At 42.0% G+C, this 18159-nt stretch overlaps 1 protein-coding gene across 3 annotated transcripts in view; it reads right to left on the reverse strand.

Annotated features, from left to right (window-relative positions):
- The window catches only part of LOC120369855 (rho GTPase-activating protein 7-like), a 155296-nt gene that overhangs the window by 33730 nt on the left and 103407 nt on the right, over positions 1-18159 (reverse strand). Inside the window, exon 1 of one of the 3 annotated variants that reach the window (XM_039483564.1) lies at positions 2451-2845. The exons of the other annotated variants lie outside the window; for them this stretch is intronic. Coding sequence (XP_039339498.1) covers positions 2451-2463 — 13 coding nt within the window. The 5' untranslated portion in view covers positions 2464-2845. Of the gene's footprint in view, positions 1-2450; positions 2846-18159 lie in introns of those variants that run through there. 3 annotated transcript variants of the gene reach the window in all.

An 18159-nucleotide genomic window follows, 5' to 3' on the forward strand; every position in this document is an offset into this window, starting at 1 on the left:
AATGAAACTAACCAGAAAGAGCACATGAAACAAACTAGTCTAATCTCAGTCTAAAATGATGAATACTTCATGTAAACAAACAGTATGAATGGTGATTAGTACTTTAGAATTTAAAAATACTAATATCTTAAATTATTAAAACAAAGTAACAGTTAAGGATATTTGTTTAAAACTACAGCATATAAATTTATACTTGACAGTATTGCTGCAATATACTGAACATAAAACTCATTCTTAATGTATTGTTTGGGGGGGTTTTTTTGTTTTGTTTTTAAAAACAGTTGTCCCTCGCTACCATTTCCTGCATTTGAAAACTATAATATCTCCATAATCAAGATCAAGGTAAATGCACATCTTTCTCCTTCGTGTCACAATGCAGTTTTCCAGTTTTGATGGATAAGAATTAGATGGTGATCGGGGTTTAAGAAAATTGAAGAGGGAGGATTTTTAAGTCTGAAATTGTTCCAAAACCTTGCAGATGTTGAACATTCCTGCTGCTTGCAGCAACTCCATACCAATTATCCCAGGACTCTCCATTTCAGGAGCACTAAATTGCTTAAGAAATTGCTATGAAAAGTAAGATTTGCTCAACACTCCTAGCTCACCAGGAAGTGTAGCAGCATCTCCTCCTCACTCACAGCAGGTACAAAGGAGAGAACAATTAGTGTAGAATTAATTTTAACTTTACATGATTAGGCTAGGATGCCAATTTGTGAGGCTATAGAAATAATTCAAAAGAGTTTTGTTCCCTCTTGATCCTTATGTGACACATGAAGGATTTTTTCCATAATACAATAATCTTACTATGACAGCAAAAGGCAAGCCTACACAAAAAAAACCATACAGCAAAGCAGATGGCCCTAATACTAATCAGATGCTGCTGCCTCCTTCTGTTACTGGTAATGCTGAATCTATTGTCCTTCTCAACCACCTCCATCTGCTCCAGAACTGGAGTTAACATGCATGGGACATGCTTGGCAGCTGCAGCAGCCAGATGCCAAACTCCGGAATGCATTGTTCCTACAACAAATTAGCCTACCCAGCACCTACTAAGCTAACAGATTCTTCATGAAGCCTCTTGCTTGGTTTCATTGTGGGCTGTGATTCAAGCTGTTGTCTCTGGGGCTGATCCGGGTTGCAGATAAATTTATTAGTCCTTCCTGTCATCCTTGGTCTGTATTCCGTGTTGCATCTGTAAAATTTCTTATCAGTTGTCCATAAACTTCAGCTCCGAGGAAGCCAATTCCCATCTGCACATGTGCGGCGGAAAACACATCCATTGGACTAGATCCACCCAAATCCCAATGTGTTGCCCAGCTGTACACCAAAATCCCAACAGGTATCACAAATCAGATTTCTAGCCTCCGGCAGCACCACAAATGTATTTACAAACACTTGTAGTTCTAAACAAAAAAATATACCTCACAATCCACTTAAGTACTGGATATAATTGTTTCTGGCCATTCACTTCAATTAAAAGCGTATGCCCTCAAACCCTTTCCATAAATAGATCCTTTTCCCCTAAAAAAGTACATTATGTTTTCTCTGGAGTACTGCTGTCACAATTCAATGTCACTGCCTGCCAGCATATACACTCACCCACATTACAGCTCTGTCCTTGGGAGTCAAGTCTTCCAGTATACCCCGGAGACACAACTATTTGCTTTGGCTCAGCTTTGCAATCAATGCCGCAGTTGTAAACTCCCTTGGAACCACATGAATTTGAGCAGCACCTTGTGCACTACCAGTGTTAACTGGAGAGTCCCTACCAAATGTTTAAATCATAATCTCCTGGCAAGGTGAAGGGGGAAATGCCACCCCTCCTAACACATGCCTATTTACTTGTTTTGAACGGAATACACGTGAAGAGTAAGTGTCCTGTTGCAGTTAGGAGGAGGAGGTTTTTATTTGTAAGTGAGCTAAAGCGTAGTAGTCACCTAACTGCTCTGTGCCTCAGTTTACCCTACCGCATGTACTGCGGGAGACACACAATTAGCGAGTTCAAGGTCAAGATAGTCTCTGAAGAATCTAGGCCACTGACTTAGACGCTTTAAAGGGAAGTTGTTTAGCAGCAGAACAACACCAGGGAAAAGAAAACCTACGTTCTCTCACCCGGCCTGGCCACAAGCCCGACTGCAGAAAGACTTCAGCTAACGGGTGAAAAACTGGGGCGTGCCCAACTCAAAGCCACCCCGGCCAGCACTCTGGAGGGATTGGGGGGGGGCTATTCACTAAGGTTAGGAGAAAGAGACGCGCACCCCACAGCCCTCACCAAGGCAGGTTTCTGGGTAGGGTGTCGGTCAGAGCCCCCCCAAAGCGCGGGGAGCGGGTGGGCCCGAGTCCGCAGCCAGACAGCGCAGCCCCAGTGGCAGCCCCTGGCGGCTCACCCAGCCGCCCGGCCCCCATCGGTCTCGGCCCCGCTGCTCCCCTCCGCCGCCCCGCGCACTCACGTGTCACTATCATCCTGCCGGCTCCCCGCCGCGGCTCCCGCTCTTCCCAGCCCCGGGCAGCCGGAGCCGCGCGGCGGGAGGGCGGGCGCTGCGCTGCGCCTGCCCGCGGGGCACGGCCCTGGTGGAGTCCTCCAATCCGGGGCGGAGGGCGCGGGAGGCGGCCTGGGCGCCCCAGGCCAGCGCAGCTGGGAGGGACCAACCGGCCCAGCCCCGGCGCGCTGCCACTACTGCTGGAGGGGGGCACAGCAGCTGGGCTCCGTCCGTGTGTCCCGGGCTCTCCCCCTCCCCCGAGCCTGGGGGCAGCTGCCTCGGCAGCCTCGCCGGCTCCTGGCCCGGAGCCAGGGGACAAAGGGGTGTTAATGAAATTAACTTGGACAATTTTTTTCACATCTGACGTGACTGAGGGCGACAAGGACGCCTGTTACCCACCACTGCTTTGACAGACGGCTCGCACCCATCCCCCCGCCCCTTTCCGGGCTAACTAGAAGCGGAGAGTGATTTTATCCGTAGGGAGGAAGCCAGAATCCAGTCCCCTCCACTCTGATCCTTGCCCTTCAATGGTCAACAACTCCAACACGGATTTTTTCCTGTTCGCTGTATGATCCTGGGGCGTGCACTATCATTTATTAAGAGCTGTAACAAGTGCTCTTAGGAATTTTTTTCCCCAATAAATTAAAAGTAAGTTTCACTTAAGTAGCTAGATGCACTGTCAGGTATGGTTCACGCTGAGATATTTACCCCAGTGTGCTGTTTTGATACTATTAGCATAGGACTCTTCCACCTCCAGCCTTTGATGGTTCACTAAATAAACTGCTAAAGACTAAGATTTGTAAGTGTTTCTGTGCTCAGCATTGCAATGCATAATTGATTTAGAAGTTTAAGACCCTTTGATTGTTAATGCAATTTTGACTCCTAAATCAGTTTAGCTATTGCTATACTGAGCATAGCAAAACTACCTTATTTTAAAAATCAGGGTTGAAGGACCTGTCTATATGGGGAAGCTATTGCAAAATAAGGTAAGGTGTGGATTTAAAGTTCAATAGCTATTCCACACTAGCTCCTAGAATGGATACCATACTCTTATTCCTCACTAAGAGAGTGCCTTCATGCTGTTAATCCTGTGGCTAGTCCCCTGTGTAAACAAACCCTAATAAGGAGTTATTCAACAGAAAATGAAGTTTCATCAAAAAATGGAAGTGAAATTTCTTGATTACCTCTGATTTATGGGGCATCAAAAATAATAGTTGGTCCTTAACTTAAGCATACTAGAATATTACTGTACAGCACACATTGCAAAATTTTTTTGCAGGGGGAGATCAGAGAGAGAGGGTAATACACCAAATACATATTACTACACCTGTGCCCCGATAGTCAAATCTATTAGTTTTTCCATAGTAACTTCTTATTTTGAGACATTTCTAATGAAAGATTTGTCATAGGCCAAAGTTCATGACACTTAGCAATCTCACATTCTTGCTGACACTAACTTGTTGGTCAAAGAGCTCCTCACAACACTCCTGCAGTCTCAGAGTCCCAGGCTAGCATCTGAACTACCGGACAGTCTTTCCTCTCACGGGTATTGATAAAGTCACCCTGTGTAATCCACTTGAGCTTATTTGTAAATGGGTTTTGTTGCACAGTACATCAAACTGTACTTTAAAAAGCCTTAAAATCAACACCCATGTTAGTTTACTTAGAAAAGTAGCAACAGTGTATTGTTTGGATGGGAAAAACTTGTGTGAAAGAATATCCCCTTGGTCAGTCAGTTGTCAGTTCTTTAATTGTGTACCTGGTGTAAATGATATCTGAAGAGCACCAGGGCAACCAGGCATGGCAAGACCTATAAACTGAACTTTACACTGGCATAATAGGCTTTCAGAGGGGGCTTCTGGGAACACACCAGATCTGCTGAAGCTGGCACACTAAAAATAGCAGTGTGACTGCAGTGGCACAGGCTAGCCCTGAGTACAACATACTACCACGTTCACACTGCTATTTTAGAGCACCAGCTCGAGCAGAGCTAACACACAGCTGTCTACCTGTGCTGGGAAGTACCCTCCCAAATGCTCAGAGACATAGTATGTCACATGGGTATCATAATGTAATTTGGCACTCTCTTGATTGTGTGTTAAGTGGATGCAGACAGTTTAATCATCACTTCACACTTCTGATTCAATTTTCCCCTACAGGCTGCTTCTAGGATTAGTATCTAGACTGCATCTGCATTAGACATTTTTCCTTAAAATTTCCCACTCTTGTTACCAGCAGCGCAGTTGTCTTAACCTCTTTGTTGTGTAAGCCAGCTCTAGTCAGGAGTAGACAACGACTGCAACACTGGCAGCCTATTGCCATTAGTGCTCCCACTGTTCCAATTGTGGAGCTACACCTGTGGTAGTGCAATGGTGTAATATTGTAAGAAAATGTCTAGGGCAGATAAGACCAAAGATTAGAGTGGAGAAGTTTCTATACTTTGTACATTTGAGAGCATTTTGTGTAGAATCATTTTGCTGTTTTCCCTTTTTGTGAGGATTTTTCACATAGCAGCAGTGGAGGGAAAATATTGTTTCAAAAGGAAATACAATTGTATCACCCTCCCCACACACACACCAAAAAAAAACTGGTTGCAGGACTAAAGGGCAGGTATAGTACCTGAAACTGCTTTTCTATTTTAAGCAGTCTAGATTTCCAGGTTCATACTGTCCCTTTAACATAACAGACTTCCACTGTACTGTGCCAAGAGTCCACGCAATAAGGGCCCATACATTACATTTTGGCACAATTCATCATAATGCTTCCCATAAACCACAATTTTATGCCCATATATTAAGGAAGATCAGAGTGCTATAGTACCAATAAGTCTATGCGGGAGAGGGTATAAATACACACACACACTTTCTGAGGAAGTCACCAACCCAATACAGCTCAGCTGGGGGAATTCTGAACAGCCCAGGCACAAGGCTTTCAAATATGCACCAACATGTACTAAGGCTGGCATGATGTACTGATACCCCTCAGTCAATATTAAAGACACAAGTTAATGTGCCATGGAGATTACATTGGGTCCTATTTGAGGTAATATTTGTAATTTCATTGGGATTGCAATACATATGTTAAATGAAAAATGTTTTGTCATTAAAAAGAAAATTAGAAAGTAAAGTTAACATTACTATTTCAACCAATACAAGCTAGGAAACAGATGAGAGACAGTCTATGACTCTTTTAGACTAACCTTTTAGTCTAACAGGCACCTTTTAGACTAACAGACGTATTGGAGCATGAGCTTTCGTGGGTGAATACCCACTTTGTCGGATGCATGTCTAGCTATGACTCTAGCTAGACCGTGTCAATATCTGTTCAGACATAAAGGTAAAAAAAGATCCTGAACAAAAACAAGTGTGTTGTTTTTCCTAAAAGAGCTGCTCTAGAAATTATTTTGGCCTGTGTTATACAGGAGGTCAGAGTAGGGATAGTAGCACTTCAGCATAGACACTGCCTACACCAATGGGAAGGCTTCTCCAGTTGGTGTAGGAAATCTACTTCCCGAAGAGGTATAGCTAGGGCAACAGAAGAAATTCTTCCACCAACCTCGTGCTGGTCTATGCCCGGGGTTAGGTCGGCACAGCTACGTCTCTCAGGGGTGTGGATTTTTCGTACCTGAGAGATAGTTATACCGAAGTAAATTCCTAGCATAGACCAGGGCTAGCTGATCACAGTGGTCCCATCTGGCCTTAAAATGAATGAATCTATAAACCTAGATACTATGATATAGCAATTTCCTTGTTCTTGTCAATTTATCATTCCACAACATGCTATATATTACATGGATTAAGTATTTAGGATCTCTCAGGCACATTTAAAATGAGTCACTAATAGCTGCAACTCTACCCAGCTGTGTTCAGTTTAGGGCCAAGTGATTCTGTTTGCACCCACTGAGAATTAATTGCCACAACAAGTTCCACAATTTATTTGTCTGATGTAATTAACATGCCAATTACCTCAGCTCTAGTTGGGTAGCTTCATAGTCTGATATCAGTGCCCTGTTATACTATTCTAATATGATAGACATTACACTAACAGCTTACACCTGTTTCTTGGAGGAAATCTATTGCACAAAATGAGAAATTTGATAAACTTGACAGCTGAATCAATTAAGATCTGTTAGTTTTAAAACAGGTTTACTCCCTTCACTTTCCATCAGATGTAGGTAATCTTTCTACCATTGCAGAAATTCCAGATTTTGAGAGAGGCTATTTTATATGTCAAAGACTTTTTTCATTTGAAAAAGCTCTTGTTGATTCTCTCACGTTGTCTTGCACCTTTCTTGCAGCTTAAGGTGCTTTAACATGCCTTGTGTGGTCCCGGCTCTAGAAAAAAAACAAAACACCTCAATGACGGGAGTAGCTCCTAGCGCTCCAACTTGCTGCGTTCAGGGGTTGTTTTTTCACACCCCTGAGCAAGAAAGTTGCAGCGTTGTTTCATTGCCAGTGTAGACAAGCCAAAGATTTAGTTAGTAATCCCAAACTAAAATATCTCAAATTGTAAATCTCTGATTAAGAAAAGGATCTAAAAGGTGGTAGTGGAAAAATCTAAAATCCATCAGTTTAGTGTATAGTAGCATGATTAATTACAAATCTGAGGGAATCAGGAGACTTGCATTCTATTTCCAGTTCTAATGAGTGACTTAGATGTTGTTAGACAGGCTTCCTTGGACTTTTGCAAGAGATAAATGAGATTTGGGCTCATGATTAAAACCCACTTTGGGTCTCATCTACACTGCCAGACTAAACCATATCATGGGACTACTGTGTTATAATCAGGTCCATTGGCATAACAGATTTTATGGAATAGAGAGTACCTTTCAGACTATTTTGCTTATGTAGACTTAGTCTAGACAAAAATAGTTTGTGGTCTGAAATATGCAAACTTGTTGAGCAATGCACTCGTGTGCTAAAAACATTCTGAACTTTGTGACTGATCACGGATTTCTCTGCATTTGCTCTAGGCTGTTTTCAATGAACCCTTTGATTATATATTTTTAATAAACCAAAACAATTTAATTAGCCAGCCTGATATGACATTTCCCTAATGTGGTTTATCTCAAACTTGTAAACATTTTCCTATTCTGCAATTGCAGAGGCCACATATTTTATAATTAAAAAAATTAAGTCTCTGTCCACATTGTTTCTGGAGCCAAGTTAAACCATACATTATGGTGCATTATAATAAAAATATTTGAACAACCTTTATGGATGCTTAGAGCCATATGGTACATGTGGTTTGGCTTCAGAAGCATACCTTAGGTTACTAATCACACATTTTCTTTCAGATACACTTTAAATCAAGGTTAGTTTGGTGGCTTTTGAATTGTTAAATATGAGTAGAAAGGGGAGACCCTCGAAAGGATGAGATGCTTTGATCATTCTTCAGGTTCAGATACTTATCCAAAGTCTATGAACTACTTCAGATTGCAAAACTGGGTTAGAAATTTCCCTAAAACAACATCTTGTGATGTTTAGGCACTTCCAGTTTGGAACCTGAAGTGCACAAGGAGATAAAAATGAAAAAGAATGAAGTAGTTAATCAAATATATTTTTAAAACGTCAAATAAAAGTTCCTTTTGGGTTTGGTTTGATTTTTAAGTGAAGATTTGAAAAGCAAGGCTATGCAAGTTTCTGTTCAATCCATTTTGCCCAACCCTAATTGTGATAGCCTGATAAATTTAAGGGCTCAGTTCATTAAAATTACATCTGGTTTCCACATGGTAAAAGTGCCCCATAAAACTTGGTATTTTAAGATTTGTACAGCCTTGTGAAGGAGCCAATTCTAATTTGAGTGGAACTGGCCTCTAAATTGACAAATCTTTATGACAGAATAATGCAACTGTATTATTATGCTCTTGATTCGCTGAGCACATGTGCAACAAATGAGATTACATAAAACTGATTTAGGATATCCAACGGTGATTAATTTAGAAATTGTTGCCAGTCAAGTAAGAGATTCACCCATTCAATGTAAAAAGTACACACCCTTCACTGATTAAATTCTCATCTATGCACTGGGGTTAAGAAGACAGAATGTATTATTGTCAATTGGGGAGAACATCTGTAGACAGAGTTTCGATATGAAAAAAATGCTCCATTTGTATGATCATACAATCTTTTTCCCACTCTAATTTTCCTTTGAACAGCTGCCAGTATGTGATGAGACAGGAAGAAATTAGAGTTAGTTTATTAGTAAACAATGTTTACAGTGATCATGAATGCAAGCCTCATATTATATAGGTAACTGATCAAGAGCAGGTAGGCAGAAGAGAATGTTAATATGGTAGGGCCTGGTCTGGTCGAGTGCCGTGCAGCCATGAGGTCAGTTCTGAGTAGGTAGGTGCTGATCCTGCACTACAATGGAGGTGGATGGACCCATGTACCCACAAAGAGCCCCACTGAGGTAAATGGGACTGTGCCTCTGCACTAGAGTGACTAGATGTCCTGATTTTATAGGGACAGTCCCAATATTTGGGGCTTTTTCCTATATAGGGTCCTATTACCCCCCACCCCATCCTGATTTTTCACACTTGCTATCTGGTCAGCCTACCCTGCACAGGGGTTTCATGTTGCAGCATCTCAGGGCCTTTAGATTTTAAAGTTTCTTGAGGCAGAAACTGTGTGTGTTCTACCATGTCGAGGCCCTTGTACTAGATTTTGGATGAGACCTTTATGTGTCACCATAATTTATATAAATACATCAAAATTCCCAAGTCCAGTTCCAGGGTGGCACACTGTAGAGATTCGCAGGACAGGTGCGTGAGACGGTAAGGAGATATTTCCCGCTTTCCTATGCTTCATAGTTCCTGATTCCAGAGCCCATCCATGCCCACTACCGCAGAGTCACTCAGCTTACATATTGCCACATCCCAATAACTAGAGTAACTCTCTGGTGCTGAACTTCCTCTCTTCCAGTTCATATCAATGGTTTATAAGCCTTCTGCTTTTTCACTGTCTTGCATCCAGAACAGAGCTATTGGACAGGAAAAGTCCAATGCCACTGGGTTGGGACCACTTTCAAAAATCATCTCTGCTGAATGCCTGACACTGGTGGGATTCTGGTGCTGGATGGCACAGATAGACACCCTTAGTACTTTGCAAATATTAAGGACATGCAGTCCCTTTTTCAATCTAAAACGCTACTGTTTGCCTATTGTAGCAAACACGTGTAGAGATTTTATACACGGTATCTCCAAATCAGAGGCATTCCGGGTTGCTGAGACTCCTAGATTTACCCAAATATGGTGAAAGATACTTCAGCAAGTCATCTTGGAGCAGTTCACTTGAAACAAATTCACAAGCTATTTCATGAACAAAATTAACCTTTTCATAAATGGAAATGAACTTTTCCCTCTCTTTCCTCCTCCCTTATACTTAACCAAAATTGTAGAAATTGCTCTGAAAGTTACTCAAGCTACTTCAGACAGGCACTGATCCCATCAGTGGAGTCACATCTCATTAAAAGCCAACCCACTGCATATTTTAACTCCGATGTCATTGGAACATTTCCCATGTAAACATGAATCTACCAGAGATCCCACAGATCACCTCTCCCTGGTTGCCTCACCCCCACCCCTAAATGAAGAACTGTATAAAGGAATGTCCTGTGCTCTAATTCTGGAAGCAAAGCCAACTTCATTTCAGCTGTGATTAAATTCTGTGATCATGTTTAGTGAAGGGTGTTCTGCATAGACGTACTGCTTCACCATAATACTCTATGCTCTGTAACATACTGTACAAACTACTCGATAAAACATTCCTAATCATCCAGAAGTAGCATCACTGTTTCAAAAGCAGAGGCCCTGAGGTTTATTTTAAACAGTCCACTGGAATCAGTGCTTCTGTATCCTGGGAAATTTCCCAAAATCTGGAAATTTGTGAGTAAAATGTTTGAATGAAAATTCCCAATTTCCCAAGTTGAAACATTTTACTCACCAATTCCCCAGGATATAGAAGCAATGTAAAAAACTTTATCTGGGAATTTTTCACCAGATTTGGGAAATTTTTAGCACTAGGTTGGGAAAAGTTGGCATCATGATATAGAAGCACTGGCTCCAGCCTGGAAACCCCCCAGGCTGGGGCCTAGTGGAAGGCCAATTAGGTACTGGGCAGTGCTTCTATATCGTGATGTCAACTTTTCCCAACCTTGTGGTAAAAATTTCTGAAATCTGGTGAAAAATTCCCAGATCAAAGTTTTTTTTACAGTGCTTGTATATCCTGGGGAATTTCCCCAAACCTGGGAATTTGTAAGTAAAATGTTTCAACTTGGGAAATTGGGAATTTTCATTCAAAACATTTTACTCAAAAATTCCCAGATTTTGGGAAATTTCCAGGATACAGAAGCACTGGTACTGGGGTTGTAGGGGGCAGCCCACGGGTAGGCAGAGGGAGCAGGCCCAAACCCCCCTTGCCTATGATGAATGGCTTTTATACTGCAGTCTGCCCCAGCGAGCAGGGGCTAGATGGTGACTGGCAGTAGCCCACAACTGAGGCAAAGTGGAGATAGAGGGTTGGGGATTTCCCTGGATGGGGAGACCCTGAGACTACAGGGGTATTGCCAAGGGGCAGCACCCCAAAGACAAGGGGCACCGGATCCTGGGAGGGACATGGGGGCCAGTGGCAGCGGGACACCGGCCTGCAGAGGGCTCTCCAGAGGCTGGAAATGCTAATTCCCTGAGACGACAAGCAGCAGGCACCGCAACAAAAGTGAGTCGCGCACTGCAACAGTTACCATATAAATAAATACTGTTCACCACATACTACACTGTATTTTTCTGTCACCTAAGACACACATTCAGCATTGCATGTTGCCAAGATTCCCTTTTGTGTACGTCAGATGGAAAGGATATGTTCAAAAAGCAAGCTGGACATTGTGTGGCCTACAAATATCCAGAGTTGTTATAGTTAATGTTGAAAGAAAGTTTGGAAAGGGAGATAAACTCTCACGCCTCAGAGCTTAAGCAAATCTCTAATTATTACAGAATAGTCTGAGACTTTAATGTGAGCATATTACTACTGCAGGATTTGTGGGGAGGGATAGCTCAGTGGTTTGAATATTGGTCTGCTAAACACAGGGCTGTGAGTTTAATTCTTGAGGGGGCCACTTAGGGATCTGGGGCAAAATCAGTACTTGGTCCTGCTAGTGAAGACAGGGGGTTGGACTCAATGACCTTTCAGTTCTATGAGATAGGTATATCTCCATATTATTTCTTTCACTTTCTTCTAAAGCATGTGATGCTGGCCACTATCAGAGACAGGATACTGGAGTGGGTGGACCATAGGAATTGCCATACTGGAAACCAACCTATGTTCCTAGCTACATAGAGGAACTCTGGACTTACTCTGGATCACACAGCAAGTAAGTATTAAATTTGAAACCTATATCTAATGAACTGGAGTATTCCTGCACACCCAGAAAGGAAGTCAATCGGTCAGTTTTCCCACTCATGAAATGCAGCTAATACCCTGAACTTGCATAGTACTTTTTCATCTCATCTCAAAGCACTTTGTAAAGGGAGCAAACCCACCTTCACAGATATGGCAGCTGGGGTACAGAGAGACTAAACAAGTGTTGGCAGACTCAGGAGTAGAATCCAAATTCTCTTAGTTCCAGGGTCAGTGTTTAACCCACTATGCCACAGTGCCTCCTCCTAGCCAAGTCCTTCAGGGTATGTCTACCCTGCAACTAAACACGTCACTGGCCCATGCCATCTGACTGGGGCTGCAGGGCTGTAAAATTGTGGTGTAGACATTCAAGCTTGGGCTGAAGCTTGGGCTCTGGGATCCTCCCCTACCCCCTGCTGTTCCCCCACCCCACCCCACCCCACCCCAGCAGGGTCCCAGAGCCCCGGCCCCAGCTGTGGGTATTTAATTGCAGGGTAGACATAGCCTTTGAGTGTCTGTTTTTAGTGGCACTCTCTGAAAAATTTAGAGTGTTTTCATCCAGCAAGCTCAAAGTGATCTACAGAGGTAGGTTTGCAATACTTCAATTTGCAGAATGCCTAACTAAGCACACGTGTTTAAAGCAATTTGCCTGAGAGGCACTGCCATATAGAATATAAGCCTCTGGGTCTACCACACCAGCAACCTATGCTCTGTTCTCAGCTCTGCCCTAAGCTTCTTATGTGTCCTTGGGTAAGTCCCTGAGAGTAAAATAGTCAAACCTGAATATCTGAAATCAGGCACCTAAATACATGTCCTGATTTTCTGAGATGCCAAGCACTTGCAACTCCTACCTACTTTAATGGGAGCGGTTTGGTGTTTAACACTTCTGAAAAATCATGCCACCTTTAATGAGAGAGTGTCACAAGTCACCCTAAGTGCACTTGAACTGCTCAGCCTTCCTGTCTTCCCCCCCCTCAAGCTTTCCAAGAAGAATCATCTCAGGACAGAGTCCAGCTCTTGCAGTGAAATTGTCCAGGCTTTATCATTTCACAGATTGATGAGGTTCTCAAATTTAAGTTTGCAACCTCAGCTATTACCAGGTCTCCACTCGAACAGTTCATTGAACTAGTTTCCTTGTAAAGGTTAATTGGCGAACATGGGTGTATTTTAAATGTCTATTTCTATGCATGTTAATTCACACTAAAAAACTGCTGTATTGAAGTCACTTTTTTTGTTTCTTGGAACAATGTCACTATGGGTGCCCCAAGCCTGATAAGCCCCTTCTGTACATAAAAATAAATGTAAGCAGAGTCTCACTCTTCTAGTGAGAAGGGAGGGCTTTGTTGTTAAGGCAATTGTCAAACTGAGGAGAACTGGGTTCAGAAGCCAGATGTGCCTCAGACCTCAGTGTGACTTTAAGGTGATCACATAATGTGTCTGTACCTCAAGTCCCCATCTGGGAAAAGTGGACAATCTTTTTTCTCCCATGCTTTGTCCATCTTGTCTGTTTAGATGAGGGATGTATTATTTACACTGTATTTATGAAGTTTCTATGTAGAGTGTCTAGCACAATGGGGCCCAGATCTTAGGGCTAGTCTACACTGGCAACACTAGTAGCTACCAGCGATGTGAGCGCGGCTCCCAGTGCTGGTGCACTGTTTACAGTGGTGCTTTACAGTGCTGAAACTTGCTGTGCTCCGGGGCGTATTATCGCTTAGGCCGAGAAGGCCTAGGGCGGAAAATTTGCAGGGGTGGCAAATTTATAATAGTAGCATTTTTGTAATCGCGGCATCGGTAATGCCACGATTCTACCAATAATAGCGCGTATTGAAACCACCAATGACGGCGCAATGCCATTTAGTAAACATATTCGCGAGAATCCTAAACATTAATAATATGACCAAAAGGAAGATATTAAGCGGTTCTTAGTTTAAAAAAATGCTATACAAAAGAAAAAAAGGGAAAATGAAATGATAGCAAAAATGCGCAAAATAGATTCCTTTGTTGTATCAGTTAGTGCCGACAGTGAGACAGTAAATAGTTGAAAGTAGTAGTGAATTAAAAAGTGAAAATATTGGTGTTGATATTGAAAATACTGATGTTTAATAAGATCATATGGGGGCAGGGGCGGCAATTATTTCAGGGCCTAGGTGCGGCAAAATCATTAATCCGCCACTGCTTGGGGGGGGGGTGTTTTTTCACACCCCCGAGTGAGAATGTTGCAGTGTTGTAAAGTGCCAGTGTAGACAAGCCCTTAGGCTCTGTTGTAATACAAAAGAGCAAGTAGAATAACAGAATTGGAATCTGAACACTGCAAAGCAATAAAGCAGTTCAGACTTTTTCCTATATGAGGAGACATAAGAATTTTGTTCTACTAGAGTTCACATTGAGTTAATTCAACTCAGTGCAGAGGGCCTATGCAATGCTGTCTAACGCACCACGTAAAATGCATACTTGCAGCTTATGGAGGTCTTAAATGGTCAACCTTTTATAAGTCCCTTAGCAGTTTGGTGGATTTCACCCCAGAAGGCCATTCCACTGTATGCTTACATGATTATATATTAGATACATTAAGACTGGAGTATTTGCCTTTGTCTATTACATAGCTCCGCAACAATTAACATTTATAGAAACGAGAAGAGCTTCTCGCTAAGATCACAACTTTGGTACTCCGTTTCTGGGTCTAACTCACTGGAATGAACTATATTGAATCCTTTGATTACATTCCTTTATTATTTACAATTCCTAGCGCCTTCAAGTAAAAGTGTTATTTGCTTTGGATGAAACATTTTGTTTATGTAGGGCAAATTAAGGTCCCTGTTCAACATTGTGAAATCTTACGAGTTTTGACATACTGATAGCTATGTATGAATCAGTTCTTTGTTTCAGTAGTTAATACAAAAGCTGGCTCCAGATGCCTTACTGTGAAGACAGATAGTCTACACGTACCCAGTCTCCACTCCAAGACCCAGAATAGTTAGGATGTGCAGGCAGACAGGAATACTACTGGAGTAAACACTAGATACTCAAACGTGCGCACTCCCAAGCCTAACAGAATAAGGTATATTCACACTGGGTAATATAGTTCAAATATAAGACTCTTTACAGAAGAGATCACGTTAATGGTTATGCATGGTCAGTTTGATCTCACCCTAAGCAACAGCATTATCAGGGAAGCATGTTAATTTCATTTCATTTTGATAGAGAAAAAAAAAAAAACAAATGTGCTTCCTGTGCCCAGAACTGGTCACATTATTTTGCACTGCCTTGCAGTTTTGAACTATGTTCTCAGGCCATAGGTGCTTTCCCTCCTTATGGAAAATGCATCTTTAAAAAAATATAACAAATGTTTATGATATTTTGATGAAGAATTGCTGCAGGCTTGATTTCTCTCTTTCTAGTTTTCAGCGAGGGGCAGCAGATAGCTAATCCTCCAGGGCAGCACAGGGAGGGAACTATGACTCTTAGTCACCTCTTCCTGTTTGTTTCCCTCATTTACTCCAGTAAGAAGTAATCAGTGACTAGTTCATAGTAGTAAATGGGGACAATCTGCAATTTGACTGACTCATCAAAAGCCTCCTAAACCATAGAAAGTAATGACTAATTACACTGCTGTCTGGTCTAGCTAATATGTAGCCTCTGCACCCTCACACCTACAAACCTCTTTCAGAAAGAAGGGAAGGGGAAGTATATTGCAAAAAATACATTAAAATTAGAAATAAAATATTGCTCTGAGTGTAAAAAATAAGTTAACAGCCCTGAATTGACTTATGCACTAGTCTGCACTGGCAGTAGAGAGCCTCAAAGACTGCTCTAGTCAATTGGCCTTTTGCACACAGTAAGCTTGCCAGATGTACTTAGTGTATCATAAGAATGGTGAGGGCCTTTTTAGATGTTACTTCTTCCCGGGGCTTGACTTTCAGGGCCAAATGATCAAAGGCCTCTGAAAACGTCTCATGGTTCTTGCACACACCTCTTTCTTGGCAGTCTGCCAAGGCCAAAAGGGGAACGAAGATCCAAAATGGGGGGGGGGGGAATTATTCAAGCAGGAAAACAAACTGCTGTAGGATTCCTTCCTTCCCTTTTGTAACCTCTGCTGCATAATTCTGCACCTTTGAGGTAAATAGTTTTCAACAAAAAAATTTAAGGTACATCCATTTATTTATTTATGTAGGACATAAGTAACTTTGGGTCTAAAATTAGATAACAGGTATACTGTAGACATCATACAAGGTAATAAGAATCATTTCCTTGTTTCATGTCCACTTTAAACACTGCAGCTCCAATTTTGCAACCATGAATAAGCATCTGTTTTAGTCCTTTTGAATATTAAATGTGCTGTGCCAAACAAAATTAGAAAGTAAATAGTTACAGACTCAAATACATGACTTTAGCAGAACCTGCCGTAATATCTTGAGTTTCGTCTTACCCACCCCATCACAATGCAACTCCATCACAATAAAACATCAGACAAACTTTTTTTGTTTGGGTGGGGGGAGGAAGAAGGGAAGGAGTACAGAGCTAAAGAAGGATGAGAAGTGTAATCAGCATTGGCCAGGAAGCTAAATTTCCATCCTGAGAAATTTTTGGCATTTTTAGTCCAACACCACAAAAAACACAACAACCACCCACAGACCTCAACATTTTTCATGGAACTGAAATTCAACAATGTTTCATTTTTGTGTTTCCAAAATGAAATATGTGCCCCAGAATCCCTGGCAGGCAGCCTGCCCAGCTCTCTGGGCTCCCGGGTTAGCAAGTCAAACAGGTAGCCCAGCAGCTCACCACGTGTGCTGCTAGGGAACTGGGCAGCCCAGAGAGCTGCCAGTCTGCTTGGTTTCCATCAAAACTGTCACTGTAACAGAGACATTCCCGCAGAACATTTTGTTTCCATTGAATCAGTATTTTCCAACAAAAAACAAGTGTTCCGTGTGAAAATTTTCAACCAGCAGTAGCAGTAACCTAAGTCCGGGTAACAAAATGAATGCCATAATGCATCCAAAGAGGGGTCAGAACCAGAACCCAAATCCAAATCCCTCCTAATTGCAGAAAAGCACCACAATATACACATTTTACATTTCAGGACTAAATCTGAACAAAACAAAACAAAAAATCAAACATTTAACATTTTAATCTTTGCATCAATGGAAATGTGTAGATCTAGAAACTGGTGCACTTTGGTACAAAAAGAAGCTTGTCTATCCTAATAATGATGTGGTGACCCTGCAAACATGCATAATTTTACCTATGTATAATCCATGCTTAAGAGTTTGCAGGATCGAGACCTTGCTATATTTTTCTCATCCCAGTGCTTATTGGTGCAACCCTTCATTAAACACCTAAGCATGTTCATATATGCACATGTATAAGTATGCACAGCCTCCCAAAAGAAAGAAGGGGGAAGTATTCTTCAGTCCTGCTCAGTCCCGTTGCTATGAGGAAAACTTATTGGGCTTACACTTGCTCGTTTTACTCACACTGTACTTCCCTCTCAACTGACATTTATTCATATGGACCACTTTTTCCAGATTTTATATTCAGACTTCAATCTTGGGACACAGATATGAGTAACTTTACACACTTGAGTATTTCCACCAATCTCAGTATTTGCATGATTGGGGTCACAGTCTTTGCTGTATAAAAGGCTTTTAAAACTAAGTAATTTTTCCTGCTTCTTAGGAACAGACACAGCTCTCATCATACAAGGAGCCAAGCAGCCTCTTCAGATGTCAATTTAGAGACAGCTGTGTCTGGATATTATCACATGACCTGCTCTGAATGCAGCCAAGAGGTCCAAGCCCATTGGAGTGACATCGTAACAAGACATCTGTGCAAAGAGACGGACAGACCCAAAATCTGCAGAGTTCCAAACACTTCAGCAGCAGTATTTGGGAAATGAAGAAACAGTTGTAGTGCTGGGAAATAACATACTTTAATGGTTATTTTCAAGAGGGTCAGAGAGACAAAAAACAAAACAAAACAAAAAAACCCCACAACCCCTGGCTAAGGCTCAGGATTGTGATTCCTTTACTTGTATTGAATAACACCTTACTCCACAAGAGAGTCATTGACCTCAGTGGGTCTTCTGCTATTATTACTGTTACTACTACTCCTTGTGGAGTAAGGTGCCCCTAAATGTGAGTAGGGGCTTGTCTACAGCTAAAATGCTACAGCCACAGCTGCATTGTTATAGCACTTCAGTGTAGACACTACCTACACTGACAGGAGGGGTTCCCCCGTCAGCATAGGTAATCCACCTCCCTGAGAGGTGGTAGGTAGGTTGA

The sequence above is a fragment of the Mauremys reevesii genome, linkage group 8 (genome assembly GCF_016161935.1).
Source record: "Mauremys reevesii isolate NIE-2019 linkage group 8, ASM1616193v1, whole genome shotgun sequence".
NCBI lineage: Eukaryota > Metazoa > Chordata > Testudines > Geoemydidae > Mauremys > Mauremys reevesii.